This window comes from Alligator mississippiensis, chromosome 4 (genome assembly GCF_030867095.1).
Source record: "Alligator mississippiensis isolate rAllMis1 chromosome 4, rAllMis1, whole genome shotgun sequence".
NCBI lineage: Eukaryota > Metazoa > Chordata > Crocodylia > Alligatoridae > Alligator > Alligator mississippiensis.
In genome coordinates this window covers 23,517,531-23,544,046 of record NC_081827.1, presented here as the reverse complement: position 1 = coordinate 23,544,046, position 26,516 = coordinate 23,517,531, and the positions used below count along the sequence as shown (strand labels likewise).

The 26,516-nt window shown below is 46.6% G+C and overlaps 2 protein-coding genes across 4 annotated transcripts in view; one reads left to right on the top strand and one right to left on the bottom strand.

Annotated features, from left to right (window-relative positions):
• Window positions 1-1,097: 1,097 nt before the first annotated feature.
• TMEM60 (transmembrane protein 60) lies at window positions 1,098-7,743 on the bottom strand. Of its 2 annotated transcripts, none has more exons than XM_019487501.2 (2): window positions 7,539-7,743; window positions 1,098-1,765 (listed from the first exon to the last, which is right to left on the bottom strand). In XM_019487501.2, exon 2 carries the CDS (start codon window positions 1,721-1,723, stop codon window positions 1,319-1,321), a length of 405 nt encoding a protein of 134 aa, XP_019343046.1. In that variant the 5' UTR covers window positions 1,724-1,765; window positions 7,539-7,743; the 3' UTR covers window positions 1,098-1,318. The 2 variants fall into 2 exon arrangements, with proteins under 2 accessions (XP_019343046.1, XP_006266650.1); XM_006266588.4 differs by having other exon boundaries at window positions 7,543-7,743.
• Window positions 7,744-8,048: 305 nt separating this feature from the next.
• Window positions 8,049-26,516, top strand: part of PHTF2 (putative homeodomain transcription factor 2) — a 154,165-nt gene continuing 135,697 nt past the window's right edge. The window contains exon 1 of one of the 2 annotated variants that reach the window (XM_019487502.2): window positions 8,049-8,176. The gene's annotated coding sequence lies outside the window, so the exon portion shown is untranslated. Of the gene's footprint in view, window positions 8,177-8,579; window positions 8,643-26,516 lie in introns of those variants that run through there. The other variant, XM_014606494.3, reaches the window with a different exon arrangement.

The window sequence follows — 26,516 nt, the reverse complement described above, 5'->3', positions numbered from 1 at the left end:
AAATGGCTGCCACTGACCCTTCACGGCCAGCCTGGGCTGGGGCCACTACTGACTGCCCTGGAGCCACAGCTGCTGCCTAGAAGATAGGCAGCAGGAGGGAGGAGAGCACAGGCATGGTGGGGAGGTGCATGTGGCAGGGGAACAGACACAGGGTGGCAGCAGGGACAGGCATTGGGAGGGTCAGGCTGGGGGGGGTAGGGCAAGGAACAGGGCTCCAGCCCCTTCTCCCTCGTCAGTGTTTTGGGTGAGGGGGAGTGGTTAATTTAAGGCAACTGCAAAATTTGAGTTTTTACATGGACAACTATAACACTCAATCTTCCATGTCTAAAATCTAATTATTGGGTAGGTAGTCTTGATTTCAGTGTAGTCTTGGATTTGGGTAGATATGCTAACTCAGGATTGTCAGGTACAAATTAAGACTCATCTGATTCCGCCCCCCCCCCCCCCCCCCCCCCCCCCACACACACACACTGTTGATAGGGAGCTCTAAAATACGTAATAGAAACTTTGGTTACCCTGAGTGAGGGCTGGGAAGATTTTCTTAATCATTTTTTCTTTCCTTTGTGCCCAGGCTATCAAAGAAGATATGTAGGGTGCAGACAGAAAGGTCTTAGTTGCATCTGCTAGTGTGGTAATCCTCGTTAGAACGTCTGTACCTTTCTAATGATCATCCATTCAGCCTTTCCCTCACTCCAGCAAAACAGTGGGTAGTTCACCCAAACAAATTGCTTCAGCTACATTTAGGGGTCAGGCTGCTTGTGCTTGTGTAAGGGCAAGGCAATACTGAAGAGTCCAGGAAAACCATCCTTAGGAAAGGGGGTGGGGAGTATAAGTCACTTTACTGCACCTTTGCTCTTATTTGTCTTCAGTTGTTGGAGAATCTCAAAGCAAATTCTGTACACCTAAGAAATTAACGTTAAACTTTGTGAGTAGCTTCCTGGGACTGACTAGAGGATATAGAGTGGGGAGACGGCCCTTCCTTCCAGGGCTTAAGCAACATGCTGCACCATTTAGAGTAGATGACTGTTTTAGATCCCTTTTCATAGAACTCATGCATTTCTATTTCAAATCCAGTAAATCATATTTAGAAACAAAGGTGAAGTCAAGTGTAACTTTATTTACATGAACATGGCTGTGATAGAAAAAATGGAGCAAATCCACTTTATGTCCCCCGACTGGTCCAGATCAACTCTACAACTTATGACCATTATCTTAGCTGCAGTTTTTTTGTATGGAACTTGAGGTTGAAGCAAACTACGATGGTCCAGTAATTTTGGTGGCATTCACTGACAGGCTTGAAAAAAACAGTTGTAACAACTTAGTCTCTTCGTACGTAGAAGATGTTATATCCAAGCTCAATCATGCCCCCGATGAGCAAGGCCCATAAGGGAATAAATACGTAAGCTAGTTTCATGGTGGTGAATTGTTGCAGTTTAGCACAGAGGGCAAGGCAGAAGGCTAATTTAAGCAGCATTGCAATGACATACCAGGCTTTTTTCTTAATGTTCTGGGAGCCATTGCGTGGGTCGTAGCCAGACTTGCAACGTCCAGCCATTTTTACAATTAACATAACTAGAAGAATAGTATCAAAAATCCAGACTGGAATAAATATAAGAAACCAGTTCCATGGTGCTTTCTCATCCAGTTTTAACACTAACATGATCAAGAAGAGTAACGTGAAAAGCCATGTCAGCAGCACTCTCTGAGCCAGGGACATTCTCATTTACACAGCTTTAAGAGGGAATTTCTGTTTGTCAGCAACAACCTAAGAAAGGGGGGAAAAAACAGTCAAGAGATGGTGTAGACAGAATAGTGAATATCTTAAAACTTCAAAGGCAACAGGCTACTTTCTTGGTCTTGCTGTCCAAATCCTTCGCAATGTCACCTTAGTTATTACAGTAGACTCTATACCTATAGTATTTCTTTGAGACATCTGTTATTTCAATGATACTGGTCTTATCACTGTTTTGGTCCTGCTGTCCCCCCAACCCTAATAGATTCATAATTCTTAACCCCTAATGTGTGTTGCATGCTAGCTGTGCAAACTACCATGTTCTTCATTCATATCCCACTTCAATGAGAGAACATTTTATTCCATGACAAAATGCCTTAATTCTAAATTATCCATGTTTGGAGTTTTTGTGCAGTTTGTCTTAATGAATATATTTCAAAATTACGATTACTTTGTTTTGGGGTTTGTAAAGGACTAAAATCATTCTTTAGGGTTGTTAGTTGTTCTTAGCACTTATTCCAGGACTATGACGCAAGAATGTTATATTGATCACTGACAGTGAAACCTATGATGAATGCTTTTCTCCAAAACGCTTTCTACAAGAGCAATCTCTTTTATAATCAGTGGAATAAAGTGGAAAACAATTAACAAGCACATTGAAGTGTCTTGAAAGCTAAACAGCAGCAGACTGAAGGATCTAATGGGAAACAACAAAATAGTTAAAGACCATTTTTATGATGACTTGGCTAACTGATATCTAGCCCCTATACACTGTTAAAGGCAGCCTACTTACTATCTTGGAGCCTAGAGGGCCCCACCTGGTGATCAGGACCCCACTTGAGCAGGATCCTATGGGCAATATATGTAGTTCTTGCAAGTAGTGCCATGTGTGCCACTAATGTTAAAGTTTATCTGGTCACAGTGCCAACGCAGGGAAAAGAACAGGTCATTTAAGGAATTCACCACTTTTTATCATCATTCTAAATGTGTATGTGAGAGGTGGATTAGATCCAGCGTCATACGGCTTTCTCTGCTTACACAGCTTATCTACTTCCTCTGTGTCAGGTCACAGTCTCAAAGTGACAAAAGTGATAGTTGATGCCAGAGACAGAGCGGGATTTTCACAACCCCTTTCTGATTTCAGCCCTAAAAAGCAGGGAACTCTAACCAAGAGACAGGAAATCTTCTCCTATTCTCTCTGCAGTGCAGAGACACCATTTCTCCGGATGCTCTAGTTCTACATTCTCTCAGGAAGGGATACAGAACACAGTTTTACAGGAGATTCTCACCACCTCTCTACACTGTCAAGCCAATGGACCTGTATTGATCTAAACTTGCTGTTCTGTTTGCGCCTTGCTTATGTTTCCAGGAAAAGTTAGCCTCATGTTGCTATGTACAAAACTACACTGTGCGTTTGGTAGTTCTCTGCTTCCTAGCTGATTCCATATTACTATGAAAGATTTCTAAATTCGCTCTAAGGCAATGTTAAATAGACACCCATATTTCATATAAGTGGGAATTATGTACACACTGGAAGTTAAAAGCCTATGAGGAGATAGATAGGTCTGTAGATGCATACCAAGGAAGAAAGAAATACCAGATTTGTACTATAACTGGTCTCTGACAGAATGCAATTTAACCTTCTGCCCAAACACACGTACAGAAAACCATTCTACAGAAGACTGGAATATCCTCCATCTCTCTTGAACATCTTTGAGAGACTTGTCTATTTACCGTTTTTAAAATCTGTTTCCTTAACTCTTTCTAGTCTTCATACCCTGGGCAGGTTCAAGTCCAACAACTTGAAACTTGAAGGGTTTTGGGATGCCCATGTCGTTTTGGCTCGGAAAACCCTCAGACTAGGAAGTAAAGGTGTAGTGTCCTCAGGCACATTCACGTATTCTAGTGGAAACATTCTTCAAATGCTCAGTGCACAGTTTGTAGGGGTGCACTGATATATCAGTTGGCTACAAGACTGGCACCAATAAAAGGAAGAGCGATGCTACTGTCTTTTTTTATGGCAGCCGATAATTATGGCCACGTGCCTGGAGCACCCTGGCAAGCGTAGCCCAGTCCCTGCACCCTGCTGCTGGCCCAAGCCCATGGCAGACTACGGGTCCCAGCAAGCAGCAGGAGGAAGAGGGGGCTCTGGGGAGTGACCACAGGGTGCCGTACTCAACAACAAAGGACCATTACCGGCTCCTGCTGCCACTGCGCGGCAATGCTGCATGTGCAGCAGGGGTCTGAGCAATGGGGCTGCCATGGAGATGGGCCGCACCCCGGCAGGGTAAGATGCTGCGTGGGCATTCTGCTCCACTGGGCGCCTTTGCAAAAGCAGCTTCTCCCCAGTAGCCACAGGAGCTCAGCTGCACAGGGCCCACCAGCATGGAAGCAGCAGCATGCTCCGGGGCTCCAAACACACCTGGCTCCACTGTCTGCAACAGGGTCCACCCCACCCAGGATAGCAGCATGGGCTGAGTGGGGCTGTGGGTAGGAGCTGTGGGTGAGGGGGAGATGTGCACAGGACTAAGGTGGTCACCCCCTTCCTTGTTGAGGGCTGGAGCAGGCAAGAGGCACATTTGTGTATTAAATGTAAAACAAACCAAAAAAGGTTTATTTATGTCAGTAATTTAAAATGCCTTGCACTGTTTCTAAATATCAGTTATTGGATTGGCATTAGCTGATGATTAACCAGCCATATCAGCCATCAGTAACGGCCAAGAAAATCTTTATAGCCCTAACAGTTTGTAATTCAAATGTTAAAGCATTTTTTAAGAAACTGGATGAATGTCTACGGTTCCTAGCCCCTGGAGACTTGCTACACCCAAATATGAGGAAACTGCAAAAATGAAAATAGATTTCTTCTTATAACCTACACTACATTAAGAACAAATAAACATAAAATTGTGTACCTTTATGACTAGGATAAACATAGGAAAATTCTGTCATGATATTATGCAAGTAGAACAAATCACATAACAAATCACTCTTAGTCAAATCCTTCACAAGCATAGTAGTAGTGCATTTAAATATCTGTCATCTATTAATGCACATAGCTAAGAGCAGTATAATGACAAAAACATCTGTTAAGAACCTAATTGTCATTCTGACAACTAAAGGAAATACACCACTTGGAACACGTGCTGAAACACTTCCTTGGCCAGTGTATTTTAAAATGTAAATAATAACAACAGAAAATGGGATGGGAAGGCTAATCACTCTTAATGATTCATGCTGAAAACAATTGAGAAATATCCTTCAGAATTAACTATATGCTAATGAACCAATAAGGCAGAGGTTTGCTCCATATTCATCAACATGACTTGACATTTAAGCAAAATGTGACTGATTTTTAGGAAAATTTATGTTAACAATTACTCATCAATTATCCAGCTTTGACTTCCTGTGACAATATGCTCCATGTATCACCTCAAACGACATATCCCTACAGCCATCACTGTCTGAAGAAGCTGGAATGTATCACACCCCAAACAAGCATTATTCCTGAGTGATATGCTGACAGGTCATACCTCCACCCTATGTTTATATTGCAAAACTTCTTAGAACATGGGGTTAGAGCCCAAATCCATTTTTCTTTGAAGAAAGTGTTATCCTGTGGCACCTCCCACCCCCAAAACATAGGCACCCAACCTGGAGTAAGTGAACTCCAAATGCAAATTTTGAGGGTGAAACTAAGGATCTGATGTCTGGAGGCAGACGGACATAGCAAGTGGTACATTTGCTTCATGTTTCTTTGTAAGGGCCATATGAGTTTTGAATGCAAACAGTGCTTGAAGTCTGTATGTACTCACCCCTTGTTAGTGAGGAGGAACAGCTAGGTGGGAATCTTGGGATATAAATATGTTGCCCAAAAAGTAGGATTTATGGAGAATGTTTAGAAAGGAAGAGTTGATTTTTTGCTTTAGGTGTGATTATCCATATATATAGCAGGGTTGGGGAATTATTTAGGTTGGAGGGGCAGTGATGACACTACTTGGTAGAGCGTGCTCAGCAGGGTGGGGAGCGGTGTCCAGGAGCGGGATGGGTGGCCAGGGCCAGGATTGCGGGGTAGTGACTGTGCAGGGGCAGGGCAGAGCTGCAATCCATTCCCCTCATGCCCCTGTGATGGGCCCTGGCCCTGCACTGTCACCACCTCATGATCCTGTCCTGGCCACCCATCCCACTCCCAGTTGCTGTGCCCTACCTGCCCATGACCCGACCCCATCCCATCTGCCTGGCTGAGCACGTCCTGCCTGCAGGGGTCCCAGGCCAGTCCACCTGCCTACTTCCTCTGGCACTAGTGGTGGGTGAGGCAGACTGGCAGAAAGCCCAATCCAGCAGCTGTGCTGTGCTGTGCTGTGCCCCCCCCGCCTGGGTTTGGGTGGGCCTTAGGGGCCTGCCGGGGGCTGGATAAAATCCTTTGGCATAAGCTGTATTTTACCCACCCCTGAGTTATAGACTATGATGGAACTACTGCTGTGACCTTCCTTGACTTGTCCTTCGTTAGAGGTTCTTCCACCAGTCCAAGAACACAAACAATCATCAATGACAGCTCCGTTTTAAGAGGAGTAGATAGGGAATTCAGGAAGAAACGCAAGGACAACAGGATGTCATGCTGTCTCCCCTGAATAAAAATACGAGACATAACTACAAGTTTGGACAGGATTACGAAGTCATCTGGCAAGCCTCCACCAGTGACAATACACATTGGAACCACCGGTTCCAGCGGTGACTCAACATCATGTGAAACGAGATAGCTTAAAAGATTTACGATTTTAGAAGAGAGACTATCCAACGATATGTCTGTAAATCCTTCTGGTCCCGTGACCGAGAGAAGATGGAACATACTGGAAGGGAATGCTGGGCTGTACAGTCTCGAGCTGCGTCCAACTGAAAGCTTTGGTGGTATGAAACGTGGCCAAATACCTGTGAGAAGGGAGCCACGGGACTAGGGCAGCTTTCATGGGGGGGGGGGCTAACCTTCTCAGTAAGAGATTAGGAGAGACCAATCCCCCTCCTTCAATGTAAGGTGAGGATGTCAAATAAGAAAACGTGGGGAAATTTCTAGCTTTTTGTGTTCTAAGCTGAATCAAAGTGACGAAGAATACGGGAGAAAATAAATTAATAGTTTATATACTAATCATGAAGACTTAAAAAACCTCATTGATAACCAAAAGATTCTGGAAAAATCTCTGAAAAAAAAAAATGGTATTCCTGATACCTGGTGGTATCAGCATAAGTCATTTGATGTCAAAATTAATTTTTTTAATTTTTTTTCGCAAAGATCTTGATCTAATAAAAGATAGCATGTCTACTACGAGTCCCGATTGCCTGAGACCTGCTGGGACAGAGGACATTATACTTGGCGATTATGTCTATTTCTGAAGGACTCGGTAGAAGAAAAGCGAGGCCTGGCAAGCGACACGGAAACAAACCGATCACCAGTTTGAGACGCCTGGGCACCCCTACACGTGCGGGGCAAGGTGCAATGGGCTCTAACGTGTGATCCACGCAATGGCGCATTACATCCCGCCGCACCGTACCGCTGGTGCAGGGGCGCAGCAGCGAGCTCCTGCGGCTGGAAGCCCGGGGTCCAGCTGCGGGGTGCCTGGCGCCGGGCGATGCAGCTGCTGCGACCTGCCAGCGGCGGGGGTTTCACGCATCGCCGGACTCTTGGGCCCGGGGTGTCGCCAAGCCCGAGCTGGCAGCGAGTGGGGCGGAGAGTGAGAAGCGGCCCCGGCCCCGCGACCCCCGCGCTCGCGGCAGTGGGCGGGGCGGGGCAGGGCAGGGCGGGCGCTGCACGCACCTACCAGGCAGGCCCGAGCCCCCCGCGCTGCGCAGCGGCCGGAGCTGCTCCGGGACGGCCCCGCCGCGGGTCGTGTCAGGTCGGCTCCTCGCGTCGTGTCGCGTCGCGTCACATCGCCCCGCGCGCCGCAGGGGGAGCGAGGCCGCCTGGGAAAGGGCCCCGCTTCCGCCAGCCTCGCCGCGACCCGTCCCCTGTGCTCGCGCCGCGGCCCGCCCTAGCGCGGCTCCCATTGGCTAAACGAGACCCCCGCGCAGCTGCCATTGGGCAGCTTCTCGCGTTTTGCTTTTCCCGAGCCAAAGAGAGGGGGGGGGGAGCCGCGTTCATTGCGCCAGAGGCTCGCCCATCAAGTAGAAACCCCGCCTTCCCTCCTCTCTCATTGGCCAAGACCGTCACTCATCAAATGTAACCGCAGACGGAGGAAAAGAGACCCCTCCCTCCCCTCAGCGGGGGGTGGAGCCTCGCTGCGGTGCTGCGGCTGCCCCGCCCTCTCCCCCTCCCGGCGCGGGCGCGCGCTGTTGCTGTTGCTGCCGCCGCTTCCCTCGCGCGCCCGCGCGTCCCCAGCTGTTGCCTGGCGGAGCGTTCCCCCGCCCCCCCTCGCCCTGCGCTCGCGCCGCCGCCGCCGCGGCTCGGGCTGGCCGGTAAGCTCCGGGCGCTAACGGCCGGCGCGGGCGGTTGGGCGGGAGAGCCCACGCGCCCCGGGAGGCGGAGGGGGTGGCGGGACAAGGGGCTTCCCCACGCGCCCGCACGGACAACGGGGCGGGAAGGGGAGGGGGGCCATGCTGCAGCCGCGCCATGTGGCCGGGCGCGAGGTCACATTGAGGTTCCCCGGAGCCGGCCCCGCATCCTCCCCGGGGGTCTGCGGGGCGCCGCGGCCTCGGGGCTCCTCCGAGCCGGCTGCGGGCACGTGTGTACCCGGCTCCCGCCGCCCCTCGAGGAAATCAGCGGGGGTTTTGGAGCCGCTCGTGGCTCGGGAGGTGGCGGCAGCGGCCCGGGGGAGGCGTTCTCCCTCCCCCCGCGGTCGGGGAGGCCACCACTGGTGGGTTGTAGCCCTGCCTGGTGCATTCCCAAGGGCAGGGCGGTGGATCCGGGCCGTCTTGCAGCGCGGTAGGACTGATGTCTGCTTTTCTCTACTTTCCTCTTTATGAGGAGCTATATATAGCATTTGCTTTCTGCAGCGCTGGAGGCTTCTGATGATCTGCCTCCATTCGCTGCTAAATTTGTGGCTTCCTGCAAAGGGTGTCTTGTTTTTGTTTCTGTATCCTAACGTACGTGCACTTTCTGTGGTGTTTCGGTTTTAAACATTTTTTGTGGCGGGTGGGTGTCTTTTGGGGCCCCACCATCTTCTTCTTCCCCGCCACCCCCTTTAGACCTGCTCCACCGTGTTTGGAAACCGCCTTCAGGGCTCACAGGGAAGTTGGGAATAAGACATTGCAGATTCCCATCCAAGTTTGTAGTGGGCTTTTCGTGTCCTTGGGTTTCCTGTTGCTATGTGTTCCTTGGTGTCCACACAGTCATGTTTATGTCTAAAGTAACTAAGGATAAAACGACTTTTGAGTCATCGAGTAAGAGCTTTGAATTAGCCTCTTTGTTTGCTGGTTTGTAGCTGGAATGGATTCTTATATTGCTGGTCATATTGCATTCCTGCAGTCACTTCTTTCAGTTATGAGCTAGCTCTTGCTTGGGGACGGACACAGCAGTGGGATAGTCAGCGTTTCCGTGAGTTCACAAATACAATGACAGGCCCTCTGGGGTTGTTGCTGTGTGGTTGTTACCTGCGTTCCAGGACTGGGCAAACGTTAAAATGGGAAGCAAAGAGATGCTAGTGACGTGCTGGGCATGGGCACGGAGCAGAGCTATATTAAGAGAACTCGCTGTGCATTTTAATGAAATGAGAGAGCTCTTTTCCACGCATCAAGGGGTGTAGGGTGGAGCAAGTTTTGGAGCCAAACAGTGCTGTTCCTGAAAGAGCTGGCAGGGGTCACTGGAAACCAACGGACAAAATGATTTTCTCTGTTCTCTGGAGTTGAATGTATTGGCTCCCAAGGCAGTCCCGGCTCCTCCCTTTCTTGGGCCTGTGTATTCTCTCTCTCTTTCTCTTTTCCCCCTTTAAACATCTGTATGCTGTAGCTTATATTAGAGCATGGATTATTGAGACAGAAAACAAATTCACAAGGAAAATTTGGAAATAAACCCAAATGCCTGTCTTCATAACAGGTTCTGTGTATATATGAAGGCATGGTCCTGAGATTAATGTTTTGGCCTTCCAGACTTAAGTTAAAAAAACAAAATGGGGTTCACAGTGAACCTCATCTACTTGTGATCCTTTAGCCAACAAAAGCTAGGTGACAGAACCTCTGAAATTATACTGAAGGGGGAGAGGATGGTAATGTTTTAATGCAAGCTGCATTCTCTTTTGCGTTCTCTGTGCTATTCTAGTTCTTCGGCTTCGTAATGGTCTAGAACCGAGCTTCAGAGGTCAGTCAGACTTTGAAACTCTGAAGGAATTGTCTTTGAATTAATATGTAAATAATTACGAATACAACAAGTTTTACTTAACTGAATATTGCCTGTAATGGAAGGATGTTAAATGCAGTATGGAATATGACGTTATATGTAAATTCTTGCTCTGCATTGTTTAGGTGACACAAATTTTTTTTTTTAATATCGTTTCAAATCTTCCATGCTTTATATTATATATTGAGAGAGTCTTTAAGTTTTAAATGGATCTAGGAAAAGACGTTTGTGAGAGATGATGTTTGCTCCACCTCTGCACAATTGGTTTTTTATAGGGATATTTTTATATGCAAGTACTCATGAGAGGACTCCTGCCAGTTTGACTTTTATTGGGGAACTATCTTTTAAACATGGTGTGCAGTACCAGAGTACTTAACCTTGGATCACTGGAGGCATCCTTGGTGGAATGTTCCAAAAGGACTCTCAGAATCATAGAAAATGGGGGTTGGAAGGGACCTCAGGGGGTCATCTAGTCCAGGGGTTTTCAACCTTTTTTGGTTGGTTTACCCCTGGTGGCTGGTCAGCTGGGAGACAAGTCCCCTGGTGGCTGGTTGACCTGGGGAGGAGTCCCTTGGCAACAAGCATCGCAAAGTGCTGGTGGTCTCACTCCCCTCGTCTCCTTACCACTGTCACATACCCCTGGTTGACACCCCCTGATGTAGTCCGACCCCCTGCTCAAACCAGGACCAGTCTCAACTATATCATCCCAGCAAATGCTTTGTTGAGCCAGGTCTTGAAAACCTTCTAGGGTGGAGAGTGCATAACTTCTCTGGGTAACCTGTTCCAGTGTTTTACTGCCCTCCTAGTGAGAAAATTCTTCCTAATATGTAACCTAAACTTCCTTTGCTGCAAGTTGAGACCGTTGCTCCTTGTTCTGTCATCTGCCACCACTGAGAACAGTTTAGCTCCATCTTCTTTCAAACCCCCCACTTCAGGAGGCCTCAAATGCCTCTACACTAATGCTCTTAGTATGGGGAACAAGCAGGAGGAACTTACCCTCCTGCTAGCTAACACCAGTCCAGACATGGTGGGGCTCACCAAAATGTGGTGGGACCCAACACATGACTGGGCAGTGAATATCAAGGGCTATAGGCTGTACAGAAAGGGATAGGACAGGGAAGAAAGGTGGGGGTGTGGCGATCTACATCAAGGAGAGATACACATCCTCAGTGAGTAGCACTGGGTTAGAGGAGGGACACGCTGAAGTGCTCTGGGTTAGAATACAAGGAGGTTGAGGGGAAAGGGACTTAATGGTCGGGGTCTACTACAGACCACACAACCAAGGGGAATAGCTAGACCGGGAATTCTTAAGTCAGCTCACGGAGGCAGTTAGGTCAAAGGACGTGGTCATCATGGGTGACCTAAACTTTCCAGACATCTGCTGGGAAGAGCAGTCAGAACCGCTCACATAGGTTCCTAGCCAAGATACAGGACCTCCATCTAACCCAGGAGGTGCACAGCCCCACCAAGGGAGATGCTTTGTTGGATCTGGTCCTGGCCACGGGCGACGACCTGGTGAGGGGTCTGCGGGTGCTCAACCACCTGGGTGACAGCGATCATCGCCTGCTGGAATTTACCATCCAGTGCAAGGTGGCAGAGGCCTGCAGCAAGGCAACAGCCCTGGGCTTCAGAAGGGCGGATTTCACTGAAGTAAGGAGAATAGTTGGGGAGACACTGAGGTCCCGGAGGGGAGGGGAGTTGGGTGTCCAAGAAGAGTGGTTGTTCTTTAAGGATGTGATCCTCCAAGCCCAAAGGGAGGTAATCCCAACACGGATCAAAGAGGGCAAGGGGCTCACCAAAAGCATCCGGGAATGTCACCTAGCTAAAAAGGAGGCGTACACCTGATGGAACGGAGGGACCATCACCAGGGAGGACTATACCTCCGTTGCTTGGGATTGTAGGGGAGCTGTTAGGAAGGCCAAGGTGGAGATGGAACTGGGACTGGCCGCCTGGATCAAGGACAACAAGAAGCCCTTTTTAAATACATAGGGGGTAAAAAGAAGGTACTAAGTAATGTGGGGCCTCTGCAGGACGTGCTAGGAAATCTGGTCGTCGCACCAGACAGCAAAGCTAACCTATTTAACAATTTCTTTGCCTCCATTTTTCTGAGCAGGGACTGGGTCATCCTCCCCATTGGGACCCCTGTAGGCCCCAGGGGAGGCGCACCCAGGCCTAGGGTCAGAGAGGACCTAGTCAGGGAACTTCTGGAGGGACTGGACATATTTAAATCAACAGGTCCTGATGATCTTCACCCCAGAGTGCTGAAGGAATTAACAGAGGTCATTGCGGGACCCCTGGGGGCACAGCTTTACGAGCACTCGTGGTGCTCTGGTGAGGTGCCGGAGTACTGGAAAAGGACCAGTGTGGTCCCCATTTTCAAAAAAGGGAGGAAGGAGGACTCAGGAAACTATAGGCCAGTTAGTCTTACCTCGGCCCTGGGTAAGCTTTTTGAGAGAATTATTCTGGCGCATGTCTGTGCGGGGCCAGCAGGGGAGGTTATGTTTAGGGGCAACCAACATGAGTTCATTAGAGGCAGGTCCTGTCAAACCAACCTGGTGGCCTTCTGTGACCAGGTCACAAAATCCTTGGACATAGGTATTGTGGTGGACATAGTCTTTCTGGACTTTAGGAAGGCCTTCAACACTGTCTCTCACCCCAGTCTCATTAAAAAACTAGGAGACTGGCGTCGATACCTACACAGTCAGATGGGTCACTAATTGGCTGGAGGGCCACACCCAGAGAGTGGTGGTGGACCGGTCTTTTTCAGCCTGGAGGGATGTGGGCAGTGGGGTTCTGCAGGGCTTGGTCCTTGGGCCCGCATTGTTCATTCAACATCTTCATCAGCGACTTGGATGGGGGTGTAAAAAGTACCCTGTTCAAATTCGCAGATGACACTAAGATGTGGGGAGAAGTGGGCACGCTAGAAGGGAGGAATAAGCTGCAATCAGACATGGACAGGTTACAGGGTGGGCCCATGAGAATAGGATGGGTTTCAACACTGACAAATGCAGGGTACTGCACCTGGGGAGGAAGAACCATCAGCACACCTACAGGCTGGGGAACTTCCTTGTCGTCAGTGCAGAGGCAGAAAAGGATCTTGGAGTCATTGATTCCAAAATGAACATGGGCTGACAGCGTGGGGACGTGGTCAGGAAGGCCAACTGTACCTTGTCATGCATCCACAGATGTATCTCAGGCAGGTCCAAGGAGGTGATCCTCCCCCTCTATGCAGCACTGGTCAGGCCACAGTTGGAGTACTGCATCCAGTTCTGGGCGCCGCACTTCAGGAGGGATGTGGACAACATGGAGAGGGTTCAGAGGAGGGCCACCTGCATGATCAGGGGTCAGCAGGGCAGGCCCTGCGAGGAGAGGCTAAGGGACCTGAACCTGTTCAGCCTCCACAAGAGAAGGCTGAGGGAGGGATCTAGTGGCTGTTTACAAACTAGTCAGGGGGGATCAGCAGGCATTGGGAGAGTCCCTGTTCCCCCAAGCACTACCAGGAGTGACAAGAAATAACGGTTACAAGCTGGGAGAGGGTAGATTCAGGCTAGACATCAGGAGGCACTACTTCACTGTCAGGGCAGCTAGGATCTGGAGCCAGCTTCCAAGAGAAGTGGTGCTGGCTCCTACCCTGGGGGTCTTTAAAAGGAAGCTGGATGAACACCTTGCCAGGGTCATTTGATCCCAGTACTCTTTCCTGCTATGGCAGGGGGTTGGACTTAATGATCTGCTCAGGTCCCTTCCAACCCTACCAACTATGAAAGCTGCTATTAAATCCCCTCTCAGTCTCCTCTTCTCCAAACTAAATAAGCCCATTTCTCTCAGTGTCTCATCATATGTCATGTGCCCCAGCCCCCTCACCATTTTTCTTGTCCTCTGCTGGACTCTCTGTTTGTCCACGTCCTTTCTGTAGTGGGGAACCTAAAACTGAACACAGTACTCCAGATGTGGCCTCACCAACCAGTGCTGAAGAGAGGGGCATAATCGCTTTCCTTGACCTGCTGGCTTCATACCTAACAGTGCAACCCAGTATGCCATTTAGCCTACTTGGCAACAAGGGCGAGGTCCTTGTCTGCAGAGCCCAGCCAGTCAGACCCCAGCCTGTCTTGGTGCTTGGGATTGTTCTGTCCTAAGTGTAGGACTTTGCACTTGTCCTTGTTGAACTTCATTAGATTTTTTTTGGCCCAAACCTCCAATTAGTCTAGGTCACTCTGAATCCTAGCCCTACCCTCCAGTGTATCTGCTATTCTGCCCAGCCTGGCATCATCTGCAAACTTGCTGAGGGTGCACTCTGTGTTGTCTTCCAGGTCATTGATGAAAATATTGAACAAAACTGGCCCTAGGACCAACCCCATGGGCACTCCCCTTGATACCAGCTGCCAGCTAAACCTCAAGCCATTGATTACTACCCTCTGAACCTGATGCTCCAGCCAGTTTTCTGTCCACCTTCCAGTCCATTCATCTAGCTTATACTTCCTTAGCTTGCCTAAAAGAATGTTGTGGGAGACTGTATCAAACGCCTTGTGGCATATCTTGATTTTAGCATCTACCAGTTTCCCCACATCCACAAAGGCAGTCGCCTCTTTATAGAAGGTAGTCAGGTTGGTCAGGGCATGACTTGCTCTTGGTGAATCCATGCTGACTGTTCCTAATAGTCTTGTTCTCCTCCACGTGCTTAGAAATGGATTCCTTGAGGATCTACTCCATGATTTCACCTTTTCCCTTTCTTAAATATGGGCACTATGTTTGCCCTTTTCCAATCATCTGGGACCTCTTCTGATCATCATGAATTTTCCAAGATGATGGCCAGTGGTCCTGCAGTCCCATCAGCCAACTCCCTCAGCACCCTTGACATCCCATCTGGCCCCATGGACTTGTACACATCCAGCTTTTCTAAATAGTCATTAACCTGTTTTTTAATTACTGAGAGCCACTCACCTCCTTCCCAAACTGTGTTGCCTGGTGCAGTAGTCTGGGAGCTGACCTTGCCTGTGAAGACTGAGGCAAAAAAGGCATTCAGTACTTCAGCCTTTTCTGCATTCTCTGTAACAAGGTTGCCTCCCCCATTCAGTAAGGGACCCACGCTTTTCTATATCCCCCTCTTGCTACCAGCACACTTGTAGAAACCCTTCTTGACATGACAAAGTTGCTGGAATGATTTGGGGATGGGGATATATGATGTCTGAACTCCTTTGCAAGTAGAAGAGGTAAGAACTAATAGATAGTGCCATTTGAAACAAGCCAAGAGTATACCTAGTCCTGTATCCTATCTTGGACATCGGTTAGCACCTGGTGTTTAATAGAACTATGTAGGAACCATGTAGTAGAAAGATACTTTTGTATAATTTGTACTGCTATATGGAATAATCTGCTCCCAGTGTTCGGGAGGTATCATCCTGCTCCATAGTAACTGAATGTTTGCTTACCTAAGGCATACATTTTAATATTCCTGTCCAATTTTTGTTAGTGTTACTGTTATGACTGCTATCGTTATTAGTATAAATATAATATATTAATATAAATATCCAGTTCTCTTTTGTATTTCACTCAAAAATCATTGAGGACAATTATCGTAATTTGTTCCCATTGTGATGAGCCTCTGAATTCTGGAAGCCATAGTGTGGGAGGACAGTACCTAGATCAGCTTGAGTCACTGCCCCTTGGATGCATCTAAGGAGCCATTGGACACCAGTGAAAGCCTTCTTGGAGACATGTATGGATAAGGGAAAGAAAACTCCACAGTTGGCTGAGTTCCCCCTGGCCCACACTCCCTTTGTAGTCTGGTACATGGACAAATTGGGCTGACCAGGAGGAGATTGATCAGAAGTTCTCAGGCCACTGTGGGCCTTGGGATGGGGTATACGTAAGATGAAAGGTCTGGGGGAAAAGTGCAACTATAAACTCAATAAGAGCTTCTCAAGGAGGCAGAAGAGGGGCTACAGCCTGGCACATTCAAGGATACTGAGTTAGATGTTCTGCTCTTCTGAGTTTCACAGCTACTTGGGCGTAAACAAACAAACAAACCAACCCCCACAAATCAAAACAACAACAACAAAAAGACAACCCACCCCCCAAAACCTCGAAACAAAACATCCCCCCTCCCCCAAACTCTCTTAATCAGTTTTGAAATTGCTGCCTTTTTAATATTGCGTTCTGTCCTCTTGTCCTTGAATTTTGGGAACAGAAACTCCCAATATACTTTTATTACTCAATATTATGTACTTTTATCACGGGCTCTGTTTATTGCCTTTGGAAGGGAGCTTTTGTTTTTGTTAAGTAGTTGATATTTCCCCCTTTCTGTGTGTTGCTGTGCATTTGTTGATATTGAACTCTCTTTGCCTGCGTTGCTTATTCATTGAGTTTATTAGTTCTTCCTGAAGTTGATCTCAGTCTTCTCAAGTTTTTACTAACACTGTCATCTGCAGATTTTGCTACCTCATTATTCACTTCCCTTTCCAGATCATTAATTAATACATCAAACAACACTAGACCTGCCACAGAAACTTGAGCCCCCTTGCTCTTAGTGTATGTAGTGTGATGAATATTCCTTACAATATTCATCCTTGCTTACAATATCTTAGCCAGTTTTTGAGCCATGAGAATACTTAAACATGGTCTTCACAGTACTTCAACCATGTCTACTTGAGACATGGTCTTACTTTGCAGAAACAATGCTGGTTAGGCAGCATCATAAGACAGTCTTCCAGATATGTCATTGAAATGTTAATTAAAAACAGGCGGAGTAGTTTGCAGGTACTCATTCAAGACTTGTTATGCTGCAGTTACTTGAATTATCCCTACAAGTCCTGTGGGACAGTAGCTGTCGTGAGAAACTTCAAATCTTGTTGCAGCTTTAGATCTAAGCTGCTTCAAAATTTTGGTACTATTTTTAGAATGCAAAATTAATCACTTAGAGTGTGTTTTTCAGCTTCCTGCTTGTGCTCATCAGCAGACCGCAGCTTTGCTCTGTCACTGGCTAGTCGCAAATAAACTTTTCAGAATTTAATGCATTTGCTTTAGATAGCTTTCCTTGGCCAACCATCTCTGAAGTTACGGAGAACTTGTTGCATTCATCATCAATCACTGGGGGGGGGGGGCACGGGGACGGGACCAAATAAGCATACTTAAAGCCAACCAGTAGTTTTGGCTTTTGTTTGTAAGTCATACAGTTTCTTGACTGGCATGCATGCTTTTGGTCTCTCTTTCAGTTGGAGAAAAATATTTGACTACTAGATTTGGCAAGGTATATATTTAATTATAACTGTGTGGTTTTCATGCAACAGGTATGTTTAATATTTCAGGTTTTTTAAAAATTATTCTAAGGTTGAATGTTCTTGAGAAAGTGTTGACTTATGTTCTTGAGGTTTATTTGAGCTGTCTTTCTAGACTGTTAACCTATTTTAAAAACAAACATACTGAGCTGAAAGGTGGTAACAGGACAGACCTGGAAACGAAGCGGGTATAACCATGTGGTCACACATGGCATACTTAAGAGGTAATGCTGATGAGAGAGGCACAGCGGTTAGGTTTAGCTTGCCAGTGGAACCCCCTGCAGTTGGGGGTAACAGGAGTTATGTAATTAATATGTTTAACATAACTGATAAACTCCACTAAATGGATTGCAAGGGCAACTTTAAGGACCTGCTATCTTCCACCTGAATTAGCTGGGCATTCTGCCATTGGTTGTAGTAATAGGATATTGCTAAATATGCAAACATGTAGAGATCCTTGTTTCTCACATATAATGCACAGCCCAATTTTTACCAGGTAGTTTTGGGGTGGGGGAGGGAAGGTATGAGTATCTGGGCATGGTTATAGTTGAAGTGACCTTGGGCAACCTGTTACCTTATTTATAAGCTGTGGGCAATTATAATTGCCTGCCTTGAAGGCTAGGGCAATAAAGGTTGTGGACTTAACTGAGCATTGCCACATTTTTCTTGAAAGTCTGAGACCAGATCACCCTGTTTCTGCTCCCAGTATAGCGTAGAATCTACTAGGCCAAAGGGTTTGCATCTCCTTTTTCTAACGCAAGATACTTTACCTTGAGTGCAAGCATGTGTGGTAGTACTGCCAAATATGACTGTGTCACAAGATGTGTCACTTATTAGGTCTGTGTTTATATTTAGTAGGGGTTGTCACCAAATAAAGGAGGGGTCTGGCTCATGCTTTGCTTTGATATTATTAATCCAAGATTTTTAAAAAATCTTCAGGCAGGAGAGTTCTGTTTCATCTTGCAGTTCAAGATGAAAATCATTTGGCATATATTTACATAGAATTTCATGGTAAGTAATTTTATTAAAGTTTTGTTGATAGCATGACACAGTTGTACTTTCTTTCCCTGAGCTCGTGGTTTTACTATGTTAAACTTGGTGTACTCCTGGACTGAACCCAGTGTATGCTTAGAAGAGGTACTGTGTTAGTTGCACTCAGCTTTCCCAATATCTGTAGAGACTGGCAACTTTAGTGGGGGGTTTTGGTGCTTTTATCTAATAGCTGATTGAATCGGCTTTAGCTAAAAGCACCAAAAAGTCCTGCTGAAACACCTGGTCTATGTGGACGCTGTGGAGCCAGGTTGAATAGCGCACTAGTGCTTCCAGTAGAGTGCTTTTTTGTGCCCCCCCCAAATCTGACAGTGCCTGTTGTGTCTGTAGTACGTGATATCATCTTATGACCAGTTGCAAATGGGACTGTATGGTACTTTGTACCTTGTCTGTCTGAGCATTCTGTAGTATAGAAGACTTTAAAGACCCCCCCCCCCCCCCCCAAATCCTGCATTAAGAATTTGAATGTAGGTGTCTTCAAAAAGATGAATAATAGGAAGGAAGCAAATTCTTTGAAATGCTCTACTTTTCTTCATCAGGTCTGTGCTACCACTTACAGATAGCAAAACAATATCAATTGTTAATGACTAGGAGAACTATTTTCTATTTTTTCTTTCCATGATGTTTCATTGCTAGTTGGTATTGCTTACTCTGGTATTATCCTAGAGATAACTGGACTTCCAAAATTAGTGAAGTCACTACAGACAGCAAAATAAACCCTGTGAATAATGAAAGCAGTACGCTCTTAATTTAGAGGTAGGATTCTTAATTTTTATAGACTGTATAAAAACATTCTGGAGCTCCTAAAACAATTAAACGCTTTGGATAATTTACCCCTATAAATAACTAAAGATACTTGTTCTGGATTGTTTGCTTTGTTTGGATTGATAGATCCTACATTGTGCATTGCTCTTCTGAGCACTGAAATCTTTTGAGGAAGATTGCTACAGATCATGTGCATGTTAGTTTTTGGAAACGTTTTGCTGATTGCCCAGCAAGTTTTTACAATTTAAACTGGACTACATTTTGTTGCTTTAAAAAGCACTACTTCTGAAAACTGACCTGCGGGAACAGATGGTCATCTATTTTTGGCATTAGCATAAGGGAAGCCATGATGAGTGTTTTGAGGAGAGCTGTGGTTTGTTTATAGAAAAAGTTTGCTTGGCACTTTAACATGGCTGGTTATATGAAATACACAGTGGAATTATGACCAAATATTTTCTACTCTGTGAAAGACGAGGAATTTTAATATTGCCTAAAATTAGGCATCTATAAGCACGCTTTTTTTTGTAACCCCTGCCTGTTGTTTGTATTTGTATTGCTTAACTTCTAGGAACCACGGTTATGGACCAAGACCCTATAGGGGATGTACAAACATGCACTAACAGGTAGTTATCTGCCCAAATGCTCATAGTGAAATATAAGATCAGAGGCAACAGGTACATAGATATGGGGAGTAAAAGGAAGGAAACGGTGAATGTGCCTGTTTAGTGGCTGCTTCACACTACTTCCTTTAGAGACTTCCATAGCTCACGTGGAAGAGGTCTGAGGCCCTAAGCTCAAGATAGAGTCCTAGTAATGGGTGACAGAGTATATAACATATGCACAAGGGACAATATCAGGGTTGTTTAGGTTCTTCGTACTTTTGAGTGGTTTATAAGCATGTTTTGAATGGAAATTCAGTTTGTATAATTATACTGTTTTTAGATTACCTACCATATTTACTGGGCTATAAGATGACCCCCCAATAATTGGATTCTATATATGGAAGATGTATAAATTTATTATAATTTTCCAGGTATATAATCTAATGATTGGAGATTTGCCTTGAATGTATCCTCCCACTGCGCTAGAGCAAGGAAAATAAATTGGTGTGGGCAGGGGGCAGGTACTGCCCCTGCTCTAGCCCTTTCCTCTACCTTCTTACTATCAGATCACGCTCTTCCTGAGCACATGGAAGTGAGGGGCAAATTTGAAAACACTGACCTTTGAAATAAACATGCTTATAATAATTTTCATATAGTACCCATAGACTTAGTTCATCCACAAGTGATGCATTTCACCTTTTCTGCTACAAATTTTAGTACAGGTATTCCTTAAACATGCTTTTAGGCAGCACTTTTGCGTGTACTTATATATAGTACAAACTGTGCATGATATTAGACCAAAGTGAAAAGGCTCATGATTTACTATCTAATTACTAATTGGCACGTGTGCTGGGGGTTGCTGATCTGTTATCTAGACTGTTAATAAATATTATAAAAGAAGTTGCTAAGAGATGTGTAGGCAGTGGAAAAGGCTTTCACTAGAACAGACACCAGTGGGAAGAAACGATTAAGAATTCATAGATTCATAGATGTTAGGGTCGGAAGGGACCTCAATAGATCATCGAGTCTGACCCCCTGCATAAGCAGGAAAGAGTGCTGGGTCTAGATGACCCCAGCTAGATACTCATCTAACCTCCTCTTGAAGACCCCCAGGGTAGGGGAGAGCACCACCTCCCTTGGGAGCCCGTTCCAGACCTTGGCCACTCAAACTGTGAAGAAGTTCTTCCTAATGTCCAGTCTAAATCTGACTTTGTGTTTGTAACAAAAGAAATAGGGATAGGGAAGAATGAGACCATGCGTGTGGCTTTTAGTGATCACTGGATACTGAAGCTGGAAATTAGGCTTGGTAAGAGCCCCATGAGAAGGAAGGGACTGTGGAAGTTTAAAGGTTACAAGATAAAGGGATATGTTAAGCATACACAAGACAATATATGAGGGGTGGTGAACACTGAAGAAATATTTTGGGGGTACCAGAGAATGGTGGATGGTGGTGAAGAAGAGGATGGGAGAATTCTCCAGGAAGGAAGGCCAAAGAAAAGGGGGAAAAAAAAAAAAAGCTAAGACAGGGGTGGGCAAAATGCGGCCCACAGGCTGAATGCGGCCTGCCAGGCCATTCTATCTGGCCTGCGGGGCCTCTAAAAAATTTAGAAAATTAATATTTATCTGCCCCTGGCTACCTGTCATGCAGTCCTCAATGGCCTGCCAAAACTCAGTAAGCGGCCCTCCACCCGAAATAATTGCCCGCCCCTGAGCTAAGAGAATGCCAAAGAAAGATGGAGGACCTGCTACAGGAAGTCGCAGAAGGAAGACTGGTATGAGAAGAGCTAGAAGAAACAAGGCAAGAGTTAGAAATCTGGTTTAAAAAAAAAGGCAAGAGAGAATGTTTTTAGCATAAGCACCCTGGGTGGAAGAAAACGAAGAACAGATCCAATACTTTTCAGCCAATGTGAAGACAACAGAAGGAGAGAGAGAGAGCTTTAAACAATGTGGGAAGAAGGTGGTGCCTGGGTGGAAAAGCAAGAGGTGTTGGGGTCGATGAGAAGATTTTATGAAGAGCTGAATCGGGTGGGGAAAGAGATGAAGGATTTCTTGAAAGAGATTGAAGAGGAGGAGGAAGCAAAGAAGATGAAAGAAAAGGTAAGCTTAAGGGAAGTGGAGGAGTTTTTAAAAACCGTTGAAAGAGGGACCCAGACCTATGGAATATTGTGAGACATTTTGGGCATGGATAGGGAGTCGTATAGTGCACGTATTCAAGGAAATAGTGGAAATACGAGAGGCAGTAAATGGTTTTACAAGAGTTGTTGTGATCTTTCTCTTCAAAAAAGGGGAGAAGGAACTCTTGAAAAACTAGAGATTGATTACATTCCTTAATATGGGCTACAAGTTAACAGCCAAGTTGCTGGCTTTGAAGATGAGGAAAAACCTCCAGAAGATAATGGATGAAGACCAGCTAGGTGCAGTACCAGGGAAGGATCTCCAAAGCGATCAGAGATGCACTGTTCTAGATCCAAGAGGAAAACAAACACAGGTATAGAAGCCTAGATTTAGAAAAAGCAAATGACTGAGTAGATCATGATTACATATTTGAGGTTTTAGGAAAAATGGGGTTCCCAGAGAAATTTATATGTTGGATAAGGTTATTGTTTAGAGGAGCATACAATGGAATGGAAATGCATATTTTATTTGACAGTATTTGCAAATCATATTTTTATAGAGATTTTGGGAGCGATACTGATAGCCGATATTTAAGGAGGCATATTGGCCACTACTGCTCCACTACCCGATACAGCTGCCTCCAGGTGGTAACCCGGTGTGGTGAAAGGGAACAGGGGAAGGAAGGGGCGTGGGGGCAGATTGACGCTCCCTGTAGTGAGGGACGCGGCAGGCACTGTCTGGGGGTGGGGTCAGCTCCCACCACTACTTGCACCCCAGGAAGGCAGGGGCAGGGGGCTGTGTGCCCCTGGATCTGCGTGGCATAGGGTGGGCTGCAGCTGCAGGGTGGAGCCAGAGCCGGCGCTTTGCAGCTCTTCTTGCTGGGGGCTGGGCTTGGTGTGGACTCCGGCGGCACTGGGAGGAAGCTGCATCCACCCCAGATTTTGCTGCAGCTCCTCACAGATCTTGGGGCACACCCCCCCCCCCACCCTCATGGGGTGCAAGCAGCAGCAGGAGCCGCCCCACCCCACAAGTCGTGGCTCCATCATGTGCCCCCCTCCCCCCCACAGGGGGGCATTGATCTGCCTCCCCTTCTCTCCCCCCTCCCCTTCCGACTTACCAGCTGGAGGCAGCTCTCTGTTGCTGGCTCTGCTTCATGCTCATATTTTTAAGTATTTGGTGCCTGAAAATGGGAACAGACTTTCTAGAGAGCTCAATGTCAATGAGGAACTAATCTTTGACGTAGATCTACCAAAGTATTCAGCCTACAGCAATTCCTACAGCATTGATTCTGAGTGGAGCTTCAACCTGAAAAAACTGGCCCATAGTGTGCTATGTTCTTGCAATGCTTTATATAAATAAATAGGAAATATTTCTAAATGTCAGCTTCACAATTTAGCCAGTTTCTAAACAGCAGTAGAAAGTAGATGGTATGTTGAACTGAGAAAATAAGTGGGATTTTAAAATATGAATATGAATTATGTTCAGTTGCGGAGGTAACATTTGAAGGAAAGTAGAGTGCTGAATAAATGAAGGAATTGCTGCATTACATGTTAATTTGTAAAGTCTGGTCCCTGTATGATGCATAGTTTTCCTTGACATTTTGAGAACTCTTAACTAAAGGATAGCTTGTCCTTAAAATTCCTCATCTTAAAACTCTTTCAAATACCAATAAAGTTACAGTTGTATTACACTACAAATCCACAATGTGTTTGTTTAAGCATGTTCTGTTTATTGGCATAAATGTTGAATACTGTAGATTTTCAGCTGTTATTCTCTTAGAAATTGGACTGTGGAAGCATCAGCAACTTTAAAAATTATTTGTCACATTACAAGCCTTTGCCCTAAATACATTGTGTAATCTGCCATTCAGCCAAGGGTCTTGATTGTATTGCATCTTGGCACATAATGACTTTATCTGCTTAAGTAAAATCAATTTAGGTTATTGCAAAGTCAAGCAAAACTGCTGAATTAATATTGAAGACACTTTTAAATTGATCTTTTTATCTACATGGAAGTTATTCATGGGAACAAATTACATTTTGGGGAAAGGTTATGAAATATTTCATAATCTCAGTATATTTTCTCCATATGTAGAGGAACTTTGATGCTTGGTTTGAGAGAACCTAGATGAGCCTTGTGTAAATAAGTCCTGTTATGTGTGTATATATCGAAGAATAAAGAATTAAGTAATTGGACCAAAGGTGTGTAATAGGGCTGTTTGACTTTTGCAGTGGGGCAGAATTACAGTTTATGGGAAATTAAGTAGTACCTGGCCATATTGACTGATTAGTTAGGCAGTGGCCTTTACTTTTAGTGAAATTATAAAAATCTACCACAAAATGTAGTATTACCTTTTTCTTGTACTGGAAGAATATTGCTAGTACTGGCTGGGAGTGGGAGCTTGTAGAAAAGGAAAGTAGTTGTCATGCAGAGCAGTTATGTATGGCTAAGGAGCTTGGGGTTAAGAGTCATATTCTTCTGTAAAGCTCTTCCTGTTTAAGATGATGTTCCGTTCTTTCTTGCCATCACCTTTCTCATAAGAGGTAGTTCACTTCATCCATGCTGTCCTGAATTATCCTTATTACTTAGATTGTGGTAGCACTCAAAAGATGCTGGATGTTTTCCAAATACAAATTAAAATGAAGTACCTGTCAGCCACATACAACCAAATCTGGCCTGCAGAACTGGAGGGCCTTGCCTCTGCCTGTGCTTCTAGCTCTGCTTACACTGCTGCTGGGGAAGAGAATGGAGGAGGGAAACAGCAGCAGTGAGGATGCATCTTTCAACTGCCTGGCCTTGGCTCAGTTTCCCACTAGCTGGAAGCTGTGCCTGTGCTGCAGCCAGGGATCAGGGGTGGGAGAGAAGTGGCAGCACAGGTGGTGCTCCCAGTTGCCTGCCTCCAGCCTGCCACTCTTACCTCCTTTCTCTGCCCAATTTGCTGTTCTGCTGTCTGCCCTATGTATCTACAGGGGGCAGGGTTGTGCAAATAAAGGAATGAGGAGGGAGGGAGGCGGAGTGATTACAAAAGACGGTGGGGGGGATGGAGCGCAGCAGGGTTATGAAAATGATGGAATCCATAGAATCATAGAAAATTAGATTTGGAAGGTACCTCAGGAGGTCATCTAGTCCAACCCCCTTCTCCAGGCAGGGCCATCCCCCAACTAGATCATCCCAGCCAAAACTGTGTTGAGCAAGGTCTTAAAAAACCTCCTAGGACAGGGATTCTACATCTCTGGGTAACCTGTTCCAGTGTCTTACTACCCTCCTAGTGAGAGAATTCTTCCTAATGTATAACCTAAACTTCCCTTGCTGCAACTTGAGATGGTTGCTCCTTGTTCTGTCATCCGCCACTACTGAGAACAGTCTAGCTCAGGGGTGTCCAACCTTTTTGAATGTGGGGCTGGATCATGAACTTTTTATCACCCAGTGGGCCGACAGGAGTGGGAGCTCGTGTGGCTTGTCCAGTCTGGCTGCAGCCTGGGGGCGCAGGGGTCAAGGGGTGCCGCCTGACCCTGCCATGTCCTCCCTGCCACCTGGGCAGCCTCGAGGATGCTCCCGCACCTGTGCACCTGGGCTCAGCAGCCAGGGGGACATGTGGGGACTCTATAGGGGGGTGCAGGATGTGCAGGGACACCCGCTTGCTCCCCTCTCCCCTGGGGCAGCCTAAACCCAAGCGGCAGGTGTCCCTCCCTCCCCAGGGCCTGTGACTCACCACCCCCAGCGCGATGTCTGCGGGCATGGGGGGATGCGGGGAGGCGGGAGCAGTGCTGCTTCCCACCCCGACAGCCATAGCAGTAGCAGCAGCAGCATCTCCCGCAGGCCCGGCTGCAGCGTCCCTCTGAGCCAGCATCCGCACCCCCTGTGCCTGCCTGCCCACTGCACTGCGACCTGCTCCAGCCCATGCTGATGGCGGGGACCAGTGCAGGGCGGGGCTGGCATGCAAATGAGGAAGGGAGGGGCAGGGCTAAGGATGGAAACCCTGCAGTGTAGGAGAAGGGAGGAGCTGGCATGCAAATGAGGAAGGGGTGGGTGGGGTGAGGAAGGGACATGGTGAAATGAGGGTGGAGGGGAGGAGCTGCGCCGCGTTGGCAATATCAAGTTGACGCGGTGTGCGTGGGAACCTTGTCCCTTCCCCAGCTATTCAGAAGCCATCAGGAAGCTGCTGAGGGGCTGGGGGAGGGACACGGGGTGGTAACGAAAGTAAATAGCATTTATTTTTGTTTCCCATCGCTGCATCGCAGGCCACAGAAAATGGCTTTGTGGGCTGCATGTTGGACGGGCCTGGTCTAGCTTCATCCTCTTTTGAATCCCTCCCCCCCCTCCCCTTTCAGGTAGTCGAGGGCTGCTATTGAATCCCCTCAGTTTCCTCTTTTCTAGACTAAATAAACCCAGTTCCATCAGTCTTTTCTCATAAGTCATGGCTATAGCTCCCCCCAGTGCTGCCCCTGCTTGGAGCACTCGACTTTGTTGCTTTTCCTTGGAGAGACCTGCTCTGGCCTTGTCCTTGGGCAGGCAAGGGACGCGTGGCTAGTGCAGGGCTCTCAAGGGAAAGGCTGCATTACCAGCGACATTATCAGCTACACCAGCCAAAAAAAGCTGATTGCTGATAATGTTCATTTTCCTTTTATTGCTGCCAGTCTAATAGAGCAGTGGACCTCTAG

Bases quoted from the DNA above. Each gene is read 5' to 3' on its own strand.
- TMEM60 (XM_019487501.2), bottom strand. From the start codon at position 1,723: ATGAGAATGTCCCTGGCTCAGAGAGTGCTGCTGACATGGCTTTTCACG.